This window comes from Caenorhabditis remanei, chromosome II (assembly GCF_010183535.1).
Source record: "Caenorhabditis remanei strain PX506 chromosome II, whole genome shotgun sequence".
Classification (NCBI taxonomy): domain Eukaryota; kingdom Metazoa; phylum Nematoda; class Chromadorea; order Rhabditida; family Rhabditidae; genus Caenorhabditis; species Caenorhabditis remanei.
The window spans coordinates 5,675,871-5,696,816 of record NC_071329.1 but is presented as its reverse complement, the minus strand read 5'-3'; the positions used below and the strand labels follow the sequence as shown (position 1 = coordinate 5,696,816).

The 20,946-nt window shown below is 37.3% G+C and overlaps 4 protein-coding genes across 4 annotated transcripts; 1 reads left to right on the top strand and 3 right to left on the bottom strand.

Annotated features, from left to right (window-relative positions):
- Positions 1-24: 24 nt before the first annotated feature.
- On the bottom strand, positions 25-10,914 carry GCK72_004727 (uncharacterized protein; the record flags this gene model as incomplete). The annotated part of the gene is made up of 14 exons (XM_053724858.1): positions 25-138; positions 452-577; positions 1,886-2,335; positions 2,746-2,944; positions 3,876-4,093; positions 5,142-5,556; positions 5,682-5,772; positions 6,483-6,915; positions 7,841-8,248; positions 8,856-8,960; positions 9,333-9,427; positions 9,489-9,920; positions 9,970-10,112; positions 10,841-10,914. 14 exons carry the CDS (start codon positions 10,912-10,914, stop codon positions 25-27), a joined length of 3,303 nt encoding a protein of 1,100 aa, XP_053589052.1.
- Positions 10,915-12,235: 1,321 nt separating this feature from the next.
- On the bottom strand, positions 12,236-16,606 carry GCK72_004725 (uncharacterized protein; the record flags this gene model as incomplete). Its single annotated transcript, XM_003097078.2, has 4 exons — positions 12,236-12,313; positions 13,203-13,341; positions 15,061-15,575; positions 16,454-16,606. The coding sequence occupies 4 exons, from the start codon at positions 16,604-16,606 to the stop codon at positions 12,236-12,238; spliced, it is 885 nt and encodes a 294-aa protein (XP_003097126.2).
- GCK72_004726 (uncharacterized protein) lies at positions 13,909-15,399 on the top strand (the record flags this gene model as incomplete). The annotated part of the gene is made up of 2 exons (XM_053724857.1): positions 13,909-14,220; positions 15,034-15,399. The coding sequence occupies 2 exons, from the start codon at positions 13,909-13,911 to the stop codon at positions 15,397-15,399; spliced, it is 678 nt and encodes a 225-aa protein (XP_053589051.1).
- Positions 16,607-17,601: 995 nt separating the features above from the next.
- Positions 17,602-20,090, bottom strand: GCK72_004724 (uncharacterized protein; the record flags this gene model as incomplete). The annotated part of the gene is made up of 4 exons (XM_003097063.2): positions 17,602-17,813; positions 18,481-18,717; positions 19,253-19,394; positions 19,974-20,090. 4 exons carry the CDS (start codon positions 20,088-20,090, stop codon positions 17,602-17,604), a joined length of 708 nt encoding a protein of 235 aa, XP_003097111.2.
- Positions 20,091-20,946: the final 856 nt, after the last annotated feature.

Below are 20,946 nucleotides of genomic sequence, written 5' to 3'. Positions count from 1 at the left end.
TAAATGGATAAGAATCAGAAATGTTCATTTGAATCGAACCAATGGAACCGTCACTGCGTACATTGAGTTGTCAACACCACACAGGACACTTTGGGTTGTCAGTTTTCGCATCGAACTGATTTTTCCGTTGAGTTTTACCTGAAAAACAATATAAATTGGGTGAAATTCGGTTACATACACACAGCAGCCCACCCCCTCTTACAACTGCGCCCCACCGCAAACGAGAGAGTATATCGACGAGAGACGCAGACTTTTTTCTCGCGCCTTTTTATAGTTTTGCCCTATTTTCGCTATTTTCTATAATTTTTTCGGTACATTATTATGAAAACAAGATTAGGTAAAAAACTGTGAAAACCTGAGTCGGTGCGAGAAAAAACTCTGCCTCTCTCGCCGATACTCTCGTTTGCGGTAGAGCGCGGTTGTAAGAGGGGTGGACAAACATAAAATTTACCTTCCCAATAATGGCGCGATGTTTCAAATCCCAAAAAGTGACCGAATCCGAGGAGGCGGTCGCTGCGATTTGGTCATCAAACGATACGACTCCACTACTTCCAACTGTGTACAGGGTGTCTTCGCTCTAAAAAAAAAAGTGAATTTTGCTTGAAATCTTCTCGAATCCTTATGTCTAATCATGAAGAATTTAAAAAATTTCAGATGTAGTACTGTAATTAATCTTATCTAATTGTTTTTGGTGGTAAAAATCGTTAAAAATCACTCTTTCGAGTCAATTTGAACTGGAAAATTCTGGAAATCCTTCTGATATTTTCCAGTCAATTTTAAGAATTTTCAGATGCTCTTTTCAGAAGTTTCGAAAATGACAGTTGGAGTTCGGATTATTTATACTCAATTTCAGCAATTTTTTAACTAGATCCGTTAAACTTTCCAAGCAATTGACGCATAAACTATTTCAACAGTTTCTGGAAGATATGGATGAATTTCAAACGTTTCATGACAGAATTCCGGTTATTAAAGGACATAAGGAATAACGATTTCCAGATGAAATATACAGCCAATCGTTGCTAAAAATCGTTAGAAATCACTTTTTCGAGCCAATTTGACCATTTTTAACCCATTTTTAACTGAAAATTTCTGAATTTTGTGGTATTTCAGCCTGAAATGATTCTTGTAATATCTAGATTTTGTGAAATCCTTCTGATATTGTCCAGTCAATTTTAAGAACTTTCAGATGCTCTTTTCAGAATTTTCGAATGGCTGAAAATTTTGAAAGAGTTCGGCTTATTTATGATCAATTTCAGCAGTTTTATCTAGCAGTTGGGCCATGAAATAGTTAAAAATCACCCCAAAACTATTTTAACGGATTCTGGATGAATTTCAGACGTTTCTTGATATAATTCCGGATATTACAGTCAATTGCTATTTTTGAGATTTTTTGTGCTGAATTTCGATTTTCAGACAGTTTGGATTGAGTTTCAAGGGAAAATTAATATAAAATCGGCATGTTTTGATTATTTTAGAGTAATTTCGGCCAATTTGCTACTTTCAATCAAGAAAATCCGTGTTGCTAGGTAATTTTTCAGACGAAGATCCATTTACAAACGTTTCGACTTGAAAAATCATAATTTTCAGCTATTTGTGACCAATTTTCACTGAAAATTGCAGAAAACTCGTGGAAACCAGTTGAGAATTCAGCAATTTTCAGTCAAATTTCGACAATTTTCAGTAGAATTTCGACGATTTTCAGACTAACTTTGAAATTTTTCAGACATTTGTACAAAACAGTTTCATATGAATCATTATATTGTAAACCTTATCTGATTGCTTTTGGTGGTTTTTTTTAGTCGTTTCAAGTCAAATTTCTACCAGGAACGACGATTTTCAGATGTAATTTGACATATTCTAACATTTTCCCTTTTGTTTCCCTTACCGTTCCATCGCCCAACGCATCCGTCACTCGACACGCCAACTGTCCATTCTCGACATTCCACATGTACAACTGCGACGATCCATAGAATCCTAGAAGGAATTCAGAAGACGTGGCGAGTTGGAATGCCCACGTACAATTGTTGTCGATTGTTCGAATGAGTTCTCCAGTCGACAGATTCCACCAACATATCACTCCTTCCTCACACGACGAATACATTATCGATTGCCTCTCATCCACTGCCAGATTGACGACGGGGGAGTTGTGAGCCAAGAAGACGTTGGACATCTCAATTCTCGACGCGTCGCCTTCTGAATTCCAATTCCACATTTTGATACTTCGATCGAATGAAGACGTGATGAGTTGGGATTGGGATTGCCACGTGGCGACACGACAAATCGGTTTCTGATGAGCACGGAGAGATTTGAGCAGCTCGATTTGTCGGACTCGAAGCTGAAAATGTAAAAATTTTGAAGATAGTTCTTACAAGCGCGCTCTACCGCAAACGAGAGAGAGAGTATCGGAAAGAGAGGCACAGAGTTTTTACAGTTTTTAACCAATTTTCGCTGTTTTTATATTGTCGCAACAAAAAAGTTCCGACATTTTTTCCTTATCGGTGTTTGCGGACTTAAGCCAAAATTTGATAATTTTGGCTTAAGTCCGCAAACACCGATGAGGAAAAAATGTCGGAACTTTTTTATTTCGATAATAACATTTTCCAAAAAAAAACCTTGAAAAACAATGAAAATAGGTCAAAAACAGTGAAAATTTGTGTCGGCGCGAGAAAAAACTCTGCGTCTCTCTTTCCGATACTCTCTCGTTTGCGGTGGAGCGCAGTTGTAAGAATCGTGCCGTGCTAATACCTTTCCATCCGCCTCATCATAATCCACTGTCAAAAACTCGATAGATCCATCCAGCCGAACAACTGCCACGTCATCATTTCGACACACGATATGTGATACTCCAATCGTCGATTTAGTGTAGAGACCGATGAGTTTGTTACGAGAAATACTGGCGATTTCGATGGAACCGTCACAGCAACCGAGGATTATTATGTCGTTTCTGGAAAAGGATGAGAATTTTGATTGAATTGAGGAGAAAATTGACAGTAGATTTTTCTATCTGTGAATCTATACGTCCAGATATCCGGGGTTTTTTTTGGGTTCTCTGACTTTCTATGTTCGTCTTTATGTACCAGTATACAGCAGAGTTGTCCGGAATCGGGATTCCGGTTTTTTGAGTTTCCTTTTTCCGGAATCCAGAAGTTGAAATTTATAATTTTTTTGAGTTTAAAAGACAACTATAGTACTTCTTTTCCGGTTTCGATCCTTAAATCTAGTTTAAAACTTTATTTATCATTAAAAACACTCGAAAAAAGACTTGGCCTTGCTCTGGTATACAGGTGTCAAAAGTAATGTCCAAATATCATAGTTGTCAAGGCCCGGGCCGGGCCGGTAGAAAATTTTCAAGGCCCGGCCCGGCCCGAAGGCCCGGCTTCAAAAAATGACCCTTTTTTTCCTAATTTTTTTTCGAAATTTTTTCAATTTTTTATCGAAAATGTGACCATTTTTTACTATTTTTCAGATTTTCTTCTAATTCTGAATCATAGTCGAAAATTTGACTTTTTCGCGAAAAAATTCAAAAAATTCGAAAAAATTTGAAAAAATGTGAAAATTTGACTTTCGCGCCAATTTGCCCGGGCCTTCGGGCCGGGACTTGACAACTATGCCAAATATCTTGTCTGTCTGTCAGCATTCTAGACATCTAGATGTCCAACCGAAAAATTTTTCGCCTCAAAGTTTTTCGAAAACCACCGAAAAAACCGAAAAAATTTTTCGTCCGAAAAATTTTTCGCACAGCCCTGGTCGGTGTGTCCAGATGTCAACAGGTGTGTTCATATCTTTATCCTGATATCGGTCTGTGCCAATTTCCAGATGTTCACACACTTGTCTGTCTTTCTGTCTTTGGGTCCGGATGTCCACCATCGTCTCACCTCTTCGCCAACGCCCAAATCTTGGGTGCCTGTGGAATCTCCTTTCCTTTCTCCGGCACAGCTCTCAATCGATTGATTCGAAGTGTTCGTTGACCAGTTTGTGTATTCCAAACGAAAACAATTCCCTCTTGACAACAAGAAACGAAAGAAGTCGTGTCGTTCTCATCGATAGCCACTGATTCGATTGGGAAACGGTGTCCTTGGTAGACGATGGGTAACTGGAAAATAGAGGAATTTCAGAATTGTTGGGCCAAGTAGTATAAAAAAGGCTCAAAATTTAAAATAATTCGGCTGAAAATCACCTAAAAATGACTGAAATCTTCTGAAAATCGCCTGCCAATATTAAGCCATTTTTTCCTCATTTCAGTTAAACTTCTAACAATTTTTCCATAATCTCACTAATATTTCCAGCCAAATTTTCAGACTTGTTGGTGTTGGTAATGGTCAAGCTAATTGTCTGAAAATGAAGAAAAACTGATTTCTAGGAGGTTGCCTGGCTGAAAATAACGATTTTAAGGCGATTTTTGTAAAGAAAACTTTGAAAATTCGGGTTCAAAGCTCAAAATAAAGTCTGTCGGGTTGTCCGGATGTCTTCCAGCGATTTCTCTAGATTTTAACTGTTTTAAGACTATTTCCAGCTCAAAAACCCAATTTTCTCATACTTTTTGACTGAAAATTCAGAAAAATCTTAAAATAACGGGTTCAGAGCCGATTTTTCTTTCTAAAACGCTGAAAACTAGGTCTGTCTATATGTCTGTCGTGTCTGTCCGGATGTCCACACATTCTCGAAAAACGGCTTTAAATGGACCAATTTTGATCAAAAACTCGTTTTTTAAGCCAAAATTCTGCAATTTTAGCCGATTTTCCACTAAAAAATGCAGTTTTTCAGGTTAAAAACCAAGGCTGTCAAAAAGGCCGTGGGGCGATTTTATATCTCAGTTCCCAGCCATGGAAAATTTTCGCTTCTTCAGGCGGCCTTGTAGAGCACCGAAAGATTAGTCGATGTACAGAATTTCAGCCCATTTGGTTTATCCGCGGCCTCGACGGCCCTAAAAGCCGAGGGCCGCGGCCGGCCGTACGACAGCCTTGTTAAAAACACTAAAAAAACAGCTAGTTGATAAAAAAAGATTCAAAATTCAATAGAGTTCAGCTGAAAATCGTCTAAAAATGAGAGAAACTGCCAAAAGTAGACCATTTTTGCTCATTTCAGTCAAATTTTCGTCAATTTTTCATGATCTAATATCCAAATCCTTCTGAAATTCTTACCGTTTCCACAAAATTCTTCTGTGTCTGTCCTCCTCCATTTCCATTGGTCCCACTATTCCCATCAATCTCCCCACCACTTGGTATCTGTTCTTTCAACTGTTTCACTCCTCCAACTTTCCATCGATCACTCAGAAATACGTAGGCAAAGAATGAGATTACTGTAGTGATCAAGAGAATCCAAAACGCCGCCAGATACATTTTCAACTGCATTTCAAGCCAATCGATACGGGATCGAAGGACCGGAGCGTCTTCTTCTGTCACTTCTCCCGGATTTTTAGAACTTTCCGGACTTTTTTCAACTTTTTGGAGGAGGATGTCAGATGGATTAATATTTGCATTGATGACGATTGGAGGGAGGAATGTCACATAACGGGAGTTCAGAGAGATGTTGTATTCATGCGCGACGGCGGGCCACCTGGAAATTGTTAAAATGAGGTAAGTTTCGACTGAAAATGATAAGAAAAGTCGATGCTTTTTGAAAGATAATGAAAACATGAGAGTGTCCTAATTCTTGATTTTCTTATTTTTCATTACCCGTACCACTTATAAGTTCTCCTCTGCCAATTTCCGTATTGCAAGTTTGCCGTCGATAAGATGCGGTGAGAACGTGTCAAACTTTCGATTGATTGGTCTGGAAACGGGCACATAAATTTCAAAATTGGAATAAACTGATTATCGAGTGATCTATCTGTGCGTTATAATGCTCGTCTGTTTTTATAACTGAAAGCCCAGATGTCAGAGTGTCTATGTGAATAGACTACATATTTTTACTGTGTTCATTTCCGTGGCTCATTCGGATGTCTGCCTGTGTTTCCCGATATTTCAGTGTGCCCGTACGTCCGGTAGTCTTTTATCAATTGCAAACATTCGGAATTCTGTCTGTAGTTTGGAAGCAGGAATTCTGTCTGTATGAAAGAGTGTCCAGATGTCTAACCACGTTTTCTTCACAACTGAATTCCCGATGTCCGCCTGTCTGCATTTCTATTCATCCCGATGTCCACCTTTTTCAAACTTTTCCATTAACTATAGACATCCGGTAGTCTGTATTTGTCTCTGGTTTGATACTGTCGGTATTTCCAGATGTCTGGATGTCTAAAGTCCGTCAGATTTGTTCTGAGAGTCTGTATGATTACAGAGATCTTCTCTACATAACTATCTATCTCTGTTTATTGTGATGTCTGTCGGTGTTCCAGTATGTCCGGATGTCCGCAACCGAGCTTCTGAAAACCAGAGAAAATGAGCCGCTGTCATTCTCTTCCTCTCTGTTTCTCCAGATGTCCGTCTGTCTGTCACTCTGTCTATCCGGCTATCCAGGCGTCTTCTCTCTCTCCAATAACTCACTCGTCAAATTCATTTCCATTCCCAACTGTCTCGACCCCACAAAAAACACCAAAACGACTGTCCAAATGGCGAAAACAACAAGAATCGTCCTCTGAACAATTCTCGTTCTTGTTATAAAATACATAATCTTCATGCGAACTGAATCCTCCGGTCGTGGAATCGGCACGTCTCCATCGTCCTTCGAATCCATCAGAAGACGTTGTTGAGTTGAATCCTTTCGGACGTCATCAACTCCAGAATCCGACAGTCGTCTCTTCTGCATTTTCTTCATTACGAACAGTTTCGGCCACACTTTTCTCATTGGACAACTGATTGGAGCGTAGTTTTTGAGGCGGGGAATCTCTTCGTAGAGCAGGATTTCAGCGAATTTTCGTTTTTCTTCGAGGCCGAGACGTTGCAGATCGAAGGTTAGGCAGGGGGCGTAGAAGAAGAGCTGGAAATTTGGAAAATTATGAATTTTTGCTATCAAAATGTGAAAAATTCAACATTTTGAACATAAAAAAGTAAATTTCAAGCTGAAAAATGTTTCGGACGTGCTAAAATGTCTATTTTCCAGACGTCCTGATATTGAGAGCTAAATTTTGAAATTTTGGTATCTTTCTGTGCGTCCAGATGTCCAGAATTCAGTTTTTGTATTATTATAGAGGTCAAAAATGGGTTTTTAACGCAAAATTCTTGATTTTTGTCTGCAAAAACCATTTCTAATGCATCTGTTCGTTCGGATGTCCTCAGTTCGAATATCAGATTTTGGAGTGATTTTTCGATTGAAAAAATGAAATTTTTAAAAGAAACTGCTAAATTTCAAGCAGGAAATTCGAATTTTTGAGATAAAATCAACATTTTTTGATAAAAAGTTTTAAAAAACTTCAAAAAGTTCAAAATAGTGATTTCTATCGAAAACATCCGATTTCATGACAGATGACGTTCGGATGTCCAATTTTTGGTATCTTTCTGTGTGTCTGGATGTCCAGATTTGGGTTTTTATGTTCAAAATGTGCTTTTCCATGAAAAAATTAAGTTTTTGAAAGGGAAAAAAATTATTTGTAATCTGTCTGTGTGTCCGAATGTCCGGATGTCCAAATGTGTGTATTTGTCAGGTAATCTTCTAGTTTTGATGTCTGTCTGTGTGTCTAAATATCCCGAACTCAAAAATCCGAATTTTCGGTTCAAAAATTAAATTTCTAAGAAAATTTCAGTTTTTTAAGGGAGAAAGTGTGAAAATTTTAGATAAAATTCGGTTTTTTCATCTGATTTGTCTTTCTGTGTGTCTGGATGTCCAAAGACTACAATTTCAGTTTTTCAACTTTTCTGAATCTGTCTGTGTATCTGTATATCCAGATGTATTTCCAGAAACCAACCTGCATATAAAAGTCAACAGTGACACAAATGACACTGAATTGACAGAATTCTTGAATATCCGATATTCTCGTCATGAATCCAATAAGAAGAGCCACCAATTCCAATATATAATATTTTGTCAATTTGTATCCCTCCTGTGACAATCCATGAGCAATTCTCGATGAGACATCGAGTGATGGTGAGGTGTAGACAACACTTCGAGTGATACACAGAGTGTTTTCCAGTCCCATTATCAATGCGATATACGGATAGACTTCTGATCCCCATGTCGTTGTGCTCAGATCCAGATGAGCACAGATTCCAGTTGTCATGAGGAGAGTCGAGGCGACTGTGAAGCAAGAGGCGAATGCGAGACCCCAGCGGGAGGCAACCATTTGGATTTTACGGCACGAATAGTAGACGTAGAGCTGGAAATGAGGGAAAATGAAGTGGAGAGTCGGTTTGAGTTTTTAAAGAAAGTGATATTCAAGGTGGTTTTGGTGATCTAACTATTGAGTTTTCTAGGCCACGGGGTGGAAAGTTAGGCCATGGCCGACATTTTTCAAAATGTCATTTTGATGACCTAGGTTTGGATTTTTCTAGGCCACCGGATGACTGGTCTTTTGAGTTTCAGAGTTCTAGGCCATCTCTCTAAAGATTGAGTTTTCTAGACCATGAGATAAAAAGTTAGACCACGGCCGGCATTTTTCAAAAAAAAGAATTATCAGGTCGTCGGTTTGGTGGCCTAACTTCTGAGTTTTCTAGGCCATCGGAAAATTTTAATTCCTGACTTTAGATTAGTGACATAACTTTCGAGTTTCCCAGTCTTCTCTCTGAATGTGGCTTTTTTCTAGGTCACAGGATGAAAAGTTAGGCCATGGTCGGCAAAAGGTCATTCTCCGAATTGTAGGTCGAACTCTGAGTTTTGAGATTTCTAGGCCAGTTTTTCTAGGCCGCCATCTGAATTCTGTTACCGCAATCGGCTTGATGGCCTAGAAACCCAAATTCCTAAAAACTCTTCCATTATTCCCTTACCATGCACACAAAATACGTAGAAATCAGTGGAAGATACGAGGAGAACGTCTTCAACGGATGGAAGTACACTTGAACGAAAGTTCTCTCGTCGTTTGGTGGAGTTTCCTGAAAAAAGATGTCTGTCTGTGTGTGTTCAAGATCATAGATGATTTTGGCTCCGGGACATTTCGCCACCAGACATTCCGCCACCATGCGTTTCGCCACCAAAAAATGGAAAATTTCCAAAGCTTTATAGGGAAAAAAGCACATCACTTTAATTAGCCAAATCAAAGCGTACTAGTGGTGTGTTTTTTCGCCTATAAAGCTTTGGAAATTCTCCATTTGTTGGTGGCGAAACGTCTGGTGGCGAAATGTCCCGGAGACATGATTTTAAGTCTGGAAATTCCGAAATTTTTAGCTCGAAAATTGTTTTTAACGGACTTCCAGACATTGGAATCATGTGTGTTCAAGATGTCTTAATGCCTACACAAAACTTACAACAAGTTCGAATTCCTTCTGCAGTTTCTCACGTAGTCCTTGAATCACTCGTTTACTGTAACGAGCGAAGAAGATGGTGACGGCGAACTCGATTTCTGGAAAATAGGTAAATAATGACGCTAGAAAAGTTTCAGAAATCGATTCAGAATCTCTCACTTCTCTTCCGATTCGTCTGATACTTCTGCTTAATGCCCGTCGCTGCCACCGGTGCCCCCAACAACAGATCTCTCATACAAAACGTCGTTTTGCACTGCTCATTGAATACCGTCTCAATGACGTCATCATCCTCCCGAAATCGTTGTAAATTGTTATACCAAATGGTAGCAGGCGACAGTACAACACAAAGACTTTTCGATCGGAACGGCCACGTGGAATCCGTTCGTTGATTGGCCAATCGGAGACATAACTCTTCGACAGATGGCTCCGCGAGCAGCACATTTCTGATACGAAATGACGTGGCGACTGCGGCACGGACCGCCTGTTCCGGTGTCATTTCAGTCGCATTCCATGGGGTTACTGTAGTTGAAACAATGAATTGTTGAATATACGAAGCTGGGTTCTCGTTGATCCAGAATGGAGCGATTTTTTCTGCATTTTTGAAAAATAAATCAGAAATTTTCAACTCTATTTCTGTTACCATTAACATGTAAATGTTCACTCCAAAATACATCGATCGGCGTGCTAACTGGTAGTCTCAAACGGGTTATTGTCGGATAGGAGAGGACAATCATTGTGAGAAGAGACATCGATAGACATGTCTTTGGATGCGCAGCGCAGAGACTGAAAATCTAATTTTTTGATATTTTTCGCGAAAAAGTCAAAAAATTCTGAAAAATCATCGAAAATAATTACATTTTCGATAAAAAATTGAAAATTTTTTGATTCATTTTTGACAAGTATGCTGAAAATCAATTTTTTGAAAATATGTGATTTTTTTCGCAAATACGTCAAATTTTTTCGTTTCTTTTGAATTTTTTTTCGAAAAAGTCAAATTTCTCCAAAATGTTCGATTTTTTTTCGCAAAAAAGTCAAATTTTTTCGACTGTCATTCAAAAATAGGAAAAACTCTGAAAATCATCGAAAATATTCACATTTTTGATGAAAAATTGAAAAAAATTCCAAAAAAATTTTGATTCATTTTTGACAAATTTGCTGAAATCAAATTTTTTCAAAATAATTGAATTTTTTCGCGAAAAAACTCAAATCATCGACTATCATTCAGAATTTAAGGGAATTCTGAAAAATCATCGAAAAATTTCAAAAATTTACAAAAAATTATTGAAAATTTTGTTTTATTTTTTTACAAGTATTAGCTCGACACAGTTCTTACAACTGCGCTCCACCTCGATGCCCTTGAAAAATGCGTCTTTTTCTCGGAGTCTCTCAATTCCGCACACTATTTTCTTCGGTTTCGGTAGAGCGCGGTTGTAAGCAGCGTGCTGTGCTAATATGCAGAAAATCAAATTTCTGGATTTGAAGAGAAAGTGGGCGGAGCTTTCCGAACGTACCGCCCATAATCGTGATAGGCATTGCCGATTCTCTCCTTCGCCTCTTTCCACCTTCGTTTCATTTGATCGTTCATTTTTCTTTCTTCATTCGGAATCCCCGATGATTCTGTAAATTTTGGAGATAATTAAAGTGCGATTATGGTCTTTTTCGGGATATATTTCAAAAGTATGCAGAAAAAAGACACCATCTTTAAAGACGCATATCTCAAAAGTGGGCGGAGCTAACAAAAAGTTGCCAACTGCAAAAATATATAAAATTTGAAGTTTATCATTTTTATAATTAACAACTTCTATGTGAAATCTTGTCTTAACGAGATATGAGCTAACAAAGATTGAGTAAATGCACCATATTTCAACATGGTACATAAACTCGAAGTTTGTACTAAAAATCTGATTTTAAGGGTTGCAGACGTGAAAAATGCTTTTATATAACACGAAAATTAACAGAATTCACTCAAAAACCTATAAAAACCCACAAAAAAATCTAAAAATAGTGAATTTTCATTGTGAAACATGTTCGAAATTTCAAAGTGAAATTTGATGCTGGGCGAATTTTTCCTTTTGGGATTTTAGGCCAGCGGTACCGAGTAGTTATACTGACGGGAAGAACATGTTGTTTGCTGAAATCTGGCCTAGAAACCCAACAGAAAAGATTCGGCCAACATTGATCACTCCAAACACCCACAGTTATCTAAGCATTTCGAAAAAATGGAGCAATTTGGATTTTCGAGAGCAGGTTTCGGGCTGGAAATTCGCAAAATCCAGAACTTTTGGCTTTAAGACAAAAAATAAAGTGAGGAAGTTCTCTTACTTACTCGAAGGGGTTTATTAGTAACAAAGATTTATAATTATTTTTTGGTAAAATACTACAAAACCAGATTCCGAGAATCTGAATTTCAGATTTTGAGTCAACGAAACTATAAACTATAAAATCAACCAAATAAATAACCATGAAGCCACAAAAGAAAGATACACAAATCCATGCAAAAAACATTTAAAACCCAAAGAATATGGGTAAAAATCGAGTAGAGAAAGTGTGTTTTTTTCAACCATGTTTATCGACGGAATTTCATAAATATTCGAGAAAAGAGCCACAGGAAAAAGAGAGAAAAAACGAATAGAGAAAAACGGATCAACAATTGGGGAATATTATTCAGACAACCAAAAAGAGCATATTTCGAGGGGAGGGGGGAAAATCAGTTTCTAGTTAGAAAAATCTGAAAATTTCAAATTTTTCCATTAAAAATGACAGAAATATAAATAAAAGGGGACACGAAAACAACAGAAAAAGAGAAACCAACCAACATAGAAATGATAGTTTTAAAAAGAGAGAGACAGCGGAAATGACGGATAATTTTTGTGAAAACGAATGAATTCTGCTGGAATTACAGATATCTATGCAGAGACGAGACGCTCGTGAACTTGAAGTTGAGTTTGAGTCAATTTGGCAAGATATGAGACCATCACGTAGTCCTGAAAAATGGGGAAATTTGGTCAAATATTTGTGACTTCTCGCTGTATTGTTTACATGTACCATTATGATTTTTGGTCGTTTATTAGTTGTCGAGTGTTATATTTGTGTGAGAAGGATATTATTGGGAGTAATTATCTCGAGGGAGAGTTTCAGTGTGAAAAATGTAGTTTTTCTCAGGTCTCAAAGTGAAGATTTCAAAAAGAGATGAGGAAAATATGCTCCGAGGCTATATGAGCTCGACACGCGTCTTACAACCGCGCTCTACCGAAACCAAAGAAAATCGCGTGAGAAATTGAGAGACTCAGAGAAAATGAAACGTTTCTCAAGAGGATTTCGGTGGAGCGCGGTTGTAAGAACTGTGCTGTGCTAATATGAATCAGAAGGTCAAATTTTATGAAAATTTCAACGAGGAAGCTGCCTATGGAAACGTCCAATCATACTTTCGAACGGAAAATTTCAGTCCGAACGCAATGAAATTTCGTTTTTTAGAACATTTCTGAAAACGTTCATGCTCCGGCAATCTGAAACAGTTTTGTCAGAGAGAGAAACTCAAGATATTAACACAAAAGTGGATGAAATCGCTTGGAATGACTAATCGATGCATGATTTAGAGCAAATAGATCGTCTTGAAAGATTAGAAGAGTTTCAGATCGACCTATTGCAGAAATGTGCTTTTAATCTCAAATTTAATCAGAAAACATCTAAAGAAAGATTATGAGATTTCTTAAAAATCATAACTACTTCACAGCGATTTCTGCCAATTTCTAACGATATTTAAACGATTTCGTACCGATTTCGGACTATTTCTGCAGAATTTTCTTTGAAGTCAAGCGATTTCTGACAATTTCAGACTACTTTTTCACATTTCTAGCTCAATTCATCACTTACACGAAGAGTGTTCTTGACAAGAGTGTCGAGTTTCTCCGGTTGCATGTTGTTCGATGACGAGGTGACGATATCCATAAGTTGCCGTCCCATTTGAGCGTCTCCTGGCTTCTCACCGTCCTTGTTCACTCCTTCGACGTAGCTGGAAAAGTTTTCGTGAAAATTGGAGCTAATTTTGAGACAGTTAAGACATTATTTCACTTATTTACTGTGTGAGCATTTTTAATACAACTGCGCCCCACCGCAAACGAGAGAGTATCGGCGAGAGACACAGAGTTTTTCTTCTCGCGCCGACACAGATTTTAACAGTTTTTTAAATCTGTTTTCGCTGTTTTTCATAATACAAAAACTGTAAAATTCTGAATCGGCGCGAGGAAAAACTCTGCGTCTCTCGCCGATACCCTCTCGTTTGCGTTGGGGCGCAGTTGTAAGAGGGGTGGGATAGTAATGTGCTAATTCCAAATCCCACCAGTTATCTATCAGATCTTCCCAGGAGCAAGATACCTCGAATCTGTCATTTTCCTTGATTTACAACCATCAACATTGTCTTCACATAATCGTGAGACCCACAGTTTACAACCACTTCTATCTTCACATACACTACCTCCTAGGAGACTCCGCCCACTACCTATACCTACTCCTCCAACCAATTCATTCATTAGTTTCCTCCGCTCTTCCTTCCCGACTCGTCTTACTATTATTTCTCAACATGTCTTCCAAATTCACCACCGTCCGTGCTCGTTCCACCTCTCCCCTCCCATTCTCTTGTGAAACCACCCGTGGACAGAAACGTAGCAGACGCGGTACGGCTATCACCCGCTCCGTTTCAGAAGACTACGCTCGGAACACTGAGAAGTTCAACATTCTGATGGACAAATTGGCCGGAAAACTAGATAAATTCCATATGGAGGATGCAGTGCAGAAAAAGAAGGCGGAGACCAAGATTGCAACTGAAGAGGCTCTCAAGACGATCGTATTGAAGCCAAACTTTTCAAACTTCAAGATTCCAAAGAAGTCAACTGTTGGTCGATCGTAATATATATTTCCAATTTCTCTTTTTCTAATTAACCTAATTATGTTCTCTATTACCCCTCAATAAACTTGATCAAAATACCAAAGTCCTTGTTAGTACTGTCTCAACTAGTATAACTGTTACCGGTCAATCCTGATGTCCAGAGACATTATAGATATTATTCTAACTTTGTAGAACGTTTAGATGCCGAACTAGAACAGGATTCCGGATGTCCAAATCTGGGTATTACTAAAAAATTAGATCGTTTCAGGGTCTTTTCAGACAAAAATTCGCAAAATAATCTGTCGAATATTGAGTTTTAGATATACAGACCCACAGACAGACATCTGGAAGCATTTTTGAGTCATTCCGGCTGAAAAACGAAGTATTTTCAATATTTCGAACTGAAAATAGTGATTTCAGGGACAAACATGGTTTTCAGGGATTTTTAGACAAAATTGAGTTTTTAAAGAGTATTTTTCAGCTAGAAACGGTTTGTTTCCGACTGTCCATTACTTAAAAATTGCAGTTCAAATATCGATTTTCGTTCTGATAATCATATCGTTGAAATTCGGATATCCAGACATTCAAAATTCCGTTCAGAAGCTATTTTATACAGAAAAAAACTGATTTCAGTGCAAGTTTCAGCATTGGGGGTCCAGATTAGTTCGTCTGGATGTACACTAGCAAGACGTCTGCCCTAGACAACATTTTTGAACTAAAACAGCAATTTTCAGCTCAATTTTTGATTAAAAGTGGCTAAAAATTCCATTTTTTTCAAGCATAATTTACACAATTTTTCGCAGCTTTTCCCTATTTCAGCCTGAAAGTCTTCAAGGTTTCACCAACCTCAACATTCTTTCCAACCACTCAATCATCTGTGCAGTCGACACCTCCAACTGCTCCAATCCACTCTCCAAAGTTGCCTCACGTCTTCTGGAGTCCAACGCCTTCTCCATCAATTGCAGCGCCACAAGTTCTCCCGGGAATGCGGCGAGCTCGACACGAAGTGGGTTGAAAATGGCACAATGTGGTCCGGCGGCTCCAGGAATTCCGGCTTTCGAGCGAAGATACGCACGGACTGGCATACGTTTAGCCATGTCTCCAGAGAAAGTCGTATCGATTGTGAGGACGACTATCGGTGGAGATTCACGACGAGCTGAGGCTTCAGTGATGACACGGACGTAGTAGTCGTGATAAATGAGACAAGACGACGTGATGTCAGAAGTCGTCAGAAACCATCCGACTGGTTGCTCATTTGGCGACGTCTTCTTCAATGCGGATATCATTTGTTGGTTGAATTGATCGTCAATCTCCAAATCGTCATTCGACTCGTTGAATGGAATGGCGAAGCAGTTTGTCACCTGGAAATGAGGAAAATTACTGCGAAAGTTGGAGGTTTTTGGCAGTTTTTCAAGTTTTCTGATCGCAAAGATCGAAATTTGGCTGTTTTTCAACGAAAAATTGCAAAATTTGGAGGAAAATCTTTAGAGAACCCGATTTTGGAGCACAAAAACCAAGGAAAGATCATGGTTTCGGAGGTTTTTTCGACGAAAATTACGATTTTCTGATAAATTTGAGGAATTGCGCGTTTTTCCATCGAATGAATGCGTAAAAAATTATGAATTCTGGACGCAAATATCGAATTTCGGTTGCTTTTCAACAAAAAGTTAGAAAATTAGTAGGAAAATCTTAGGAAAACCCGATTTTCGAGCAGAAAAAACCGAAAAATGGTCATGATTTTGAAGACTTTCACCGCGAAAATTACGGTTCTCTGGTTCTTTTGAGCTGAAAATGGAGATTCGGGGATAAATTACTGTGAAAATACAGATTCTTGGAACTTTTTCGAGTTAATCTGTTATGAATGTGCTAAAAATTTTGATTTCTGATTGGAAAGATCGAATTTTGGTTGATTTTCAATAAAAGTTGCGAAAATTACGATTTTCTTATCACTTTGAGCTGAAAATCATGAGTTTTTAATGAAAAATTTGCGAAAATTTTAATTTTTGGCAGTTTTTCGTGTTAATCTGTAAAAATTATGATTTATGATTTTAAAGATCAAATTTTGGTTGGTTTTCGACAAAAAGTTGCAAAATTTGTAGAAAAAATCCGGTTTTCTGGTGATTTTGAGCGGAAAAACTCGAATTTTCGATGAAAAATACAATTTTTTGATCATTTTGAGCTGAAAATCATGATTTTTTACTGAAAAATTAGCAGAAATCTGGACGTTCGCATTACCAACCTGAATAGATCCCTTCTCATAATATCCCATGAGTGTTCCCATACACTTCTCCTGTCCGGCCGCTTTCTGTGAATTCTTCGATCGTCTCATATGAGTGTCGACGACATTCATGTAGACACCTGGATGCACGTTTACTGTCAAGTTGGATGCCATGATTGTGAATTGTACACACGAGAGACTTGAAGTCTTTTTAATTGATGAACCCTGGAAATGAGGAGATTTGGCGATGTTTCAGATAGTGAAAGAGCGAGAAAATTAATAGATGAAAAATCTGATTTAAAAAAAAAAGAAAAACGGATTTTAGAAGGTTCAGAAGAAAAAAGTCGAAAGAAGAGCCTAAAAAATTGAATTTCAACGATTTTCACTAACTTTAAAGTTTTCTCACTATTTTATCAGGGAAATGGGCAAAAATTCCTTATTTTCTACAAAAAATGCTTCGGAACATATTTTGACATACAACACCTGAAATTTAGCGAAAATCATCAATTTTCATAAAAATCTTTCGAAAAATGCATATTTTATGATTATTCTTTTTTGGCTAACTCAATTTGACGCATGAAAAACTGTTCTTAACAAGGAATTCTCTCAAAATCGCAGATTTCATAACTTTTATCATTTTTGCGCCAATTTCTCTCGATTTTTATAAAATAAATTTCAAGTTTTTAGAGACATAAAGGTAAAAAGAACTTGAAAATCTGAAAATCAAGGTAAAAAGCAGATAAAACACACAGCTAACATACTGATAAACACAAACTTTTCCTGAAAATAAGAACCAACGATGTTTATTTACAAGTAACGATCAATTTTCAGCCTTTTTGAGCGTCTGACGCGTCAAAGACACGCCAGTTCAGCTGAAAATTGATTCAAAAACCTTTCAATGAGAAAAAAATAGAGAGCAGCGAATGGATTGAGGGGGAGAGGCTGGGTTATTGTTGTTTGTCTACCGAATAGCTTGAATTATTTCTTGATATAAATATCACAACGGGAGCGCTTTAGGAGAGTAAGGTCTATTGATTGTAATAAATATTCACATTTTGAGATTTTGAAAGAGGAAAAAAGAGAGGGTGAAAATTTAGGGATTTCGGTGAATTTTAAGCGAGAAAATGGCGCAAAAAACACAAATTTATCACATAATCTTCTTCTTCTCCTCAATTTCTTCGTCTGAGTCCCTCAGCGGTCTCTCCACCCGAATAGGCGGGCGGCGCCTCGAATTGACCGGCCACGTGGAGTTCCTCTGTCGGGTGGGGACCACGTTCCGGTCCGATTCCTGGATATGGTGGAGGGGCGGAGCTCATGAATACACTTGATGGATTTGGTTGATCGGGGAATGAGTCGGTCGTCGGGTTGAAGCCATTTGGTCCTGAAAAATGGGAAAAATTAGTGGAAAAGTGGTTTTAGAGTGAAAAAATTTCATAAAGAGAGGATTTTTAATGAAAAATTCGCATAAATTGACTATGAAACGAGAAAAATTCAAAAATTTTCTACAAATCAGAGTTTAAAATATCAATTTTGTACCTAAAATTGATAAAAATTATGAATTTCAAATAGTGAACATAGAAATGTGCCTAAATGCAACAAAAAAACACTGAACATACTCAAAACTATTTTTAAACTAATTTTTCCTTAAAAAACCCCAATTTCCGGTCAAAAAGCACAAAAATCAATAAAATACATGTTTCCCGGTTGAAAAATTACGAAAAATCGATCAAAAGTAACAAAAAACTGCGAAAAACTACTGAAATCACCGTTTTCCGGACGATTTTGGGTCTAAAATGTTGAGAAAAAATAAAATTGCGAAATGTTATCAATGGGGCGCGTTTGCATCACGAGGCGAAAATTCATCATTTTTCAGAGTTTTTCGAGTTCTTCGTGGGTTTTTCTGAATTTTCAGATAAAATACACTGTAAAATAACAAAAATAGCACGAAATAAATTAAAATGATCGATTGGAGTCCGAAAAATACTCAAAATTTACAGAAATTTGGCATTTTTCAACTAATTCCGGTTTTAGGTGAAAATAAGAGCCACCTTGATCAGGCGACGGTTGATAATAAGCTGGCGGTGCCGAGTAGAAGTCTCCAATCGGCGGTGAATAAGCGGGCGGTGCATTCTGTGGTCTCATTCGTGACGCTCGTTCGACGGCTTGGAGCAGTGATTGGCCGAATTCGATGCATCCGCCCCGATTGAATGTCATTCGCCATGGTACTTCTCCACGCATTTGACCTCCTTGTACAGCTGTCGCCGTTCCGCAAAGATAGTTGGCTCCTGGAATAATAAAGTTAAGAAAAATTGCAGTTATTTTAGTGGAAAATCCGCAAAAATCCACTATTTTTTCTCGTTTTAACTCAATTCTTTTATTTTTTGCACTGAAAATGCGGTATTTTCAGATTTTAACACATCGTAATGAATGAAAAAGGTCCCCAGAATTGTTGAAAATGAAATTCTCTATCTTAGGAGCCAAAAAACGAGAATTTCTGTCGAAAATTGACTTTTTTGATACAGAAAAACAGATTTTCAGCAATATCAACCAATTTTTCTTTTTCAAAAAACTTTAACAGTTTCAGAGCCTCTTCAAGAACATTATGTGCAATTTTTATTAGAAAATGTTTTTTGCCAAAAAAGTTATACTAAATTTTCTGAAAATATGATTTTTTCAAATCAAAAAAGTCAGTTTTTGACCAAAATTCACGTTTTCAGGCTCATTCGATAGAGAGTTTCATTTTCTACAATTCTGATGAATGGGAAACCATTACGACGTCTGAAAACCTGAAAATCCCCAATTCTTTCTAGTCTCCCTCACCAAAAATGGGTTGATTCAAATTGACATCTTGCATATTGTTGAATGGAATTTCGAATGATTTAAGCCAACCACCGGCGTCCGGCATGAAAATGATTCGGTGTGATGTGAGGTAGATCGTTCCCAGTCGGCGTCCTTCCAAATTCTGAGAAAGATAAAGTTTTCCGCTTGAAATGTTGAGATAAAAGTTAGAATTCAGTACAAAAATCGCTTAAAATAGCTTTTTGATATCGAAAAATGCATCGAAAATTCACTTTTTTGGTTCAAAAATCTACATTTTCACCTTGAGAATCGATTTCTTGCATTTTTCGAGACAAAAATCTAATTCTCGAGCCCAAGAATCAGATTTTAAGCTAAAATCTAGTTTTTGAGCTTAAAAATTGCATTTTTAAGTTAGAAATCTGGATTTTGAGTCAGAAATTCAAACTTTGAGCCCAAAAATCTGATTTTTGAGCTAAAAATCCATTTTTCGAGATAACAATCTAGTTTGTGAGCCAAAATTTTAATTTTTGAGCTAGAAATCTGGATCATAAGTCAGAAATTCCAGATTTGAGATATTCTAGTGTTTTCCAGCTCAATGCAATTTAGTTTATGTCAAAAAAGTCTTAAATTTTTCTTTTTTTGAGTCAAAAACCTGTTTTTTAGTTCAAAAAGCGCATTTTCAGACCTTAAAACTACCAAATAATCCGTTTTTCAGACCTTAAATTCAATATTTTCGGCTCACCTGATTCTGACTGGTTCCTAATGTCATCTCGACTCCTCTCGCAAAAATCACAATCGTCTCTCCATTGTACAGTAGGACACCGAGTCCGTCGGGCGTGTTCGCCGTGTTGATTGACATTTCTGAATTGAAGATTTGAATTTAAAAGAAAGAGAAAATTCACGAAAAATGGATAAGAAAGTGGCAGAAAACCATCGAAAAAATCAATAAAAACCGATTAAAAAATGAGAAAAATGTTTCGTTTTTTGGAGAAAAAACACAATAAATAGAGACCTATTGACTGTATTTACAACCGGTTCAAAGTGTGGAGATAACCTAGAAAAATGTAGAAAAAATAGTGGAAAAATTACATTTTTGGTCGAAAAATCGTATAAAAATCGCTTAAAAAGGGGAGAAATTTGGCATAGAAAAGCACCAAAGAATGAGGAGGGAAACTAGAACTATGAATTGAAAATCTAGAGAAATCTAGAGAAATCTAGAAAAAATAGTGGGAAAAGGGGAGAGATTTAGACTTTTTCACGTTGAAGTTGAGCCATGAACTCCTCCAATTTCTCCTGGATTCGGCGGACTTGTTCTGAAAAGAAATAGAAGAATTTTGGGTTTAGAATCATTACAATTCGAGTTTTTCAAACGAAATTTTGTGTTAAAAATGGCAAAATTGTTCAAAAATTGAGAAAAATTTAACGAAATTTGTCTGTTTTCGTTGAAAAACGTTGTCATCTGAAATTTGGAATATATGTCTGTCCAGATATCCGAATGTCCAGATTTCCATAATTCCTTGATAAGAGATGGTTTGGGTGTGGAATGTGAAGAATTTCGGGTTTAGAATCATTAAAATTCGAGTTTTTCAAAGAAATGTTGTGCTAAAATAGCAAAATTTTTTAAAAAATGGAAAAAAAATTCTAGTTTTTCATCGAAATCCAGATGTCCGGATGTCCAGATGTCTCTAATTCCGATTTTTCAACGAAATTTCGTG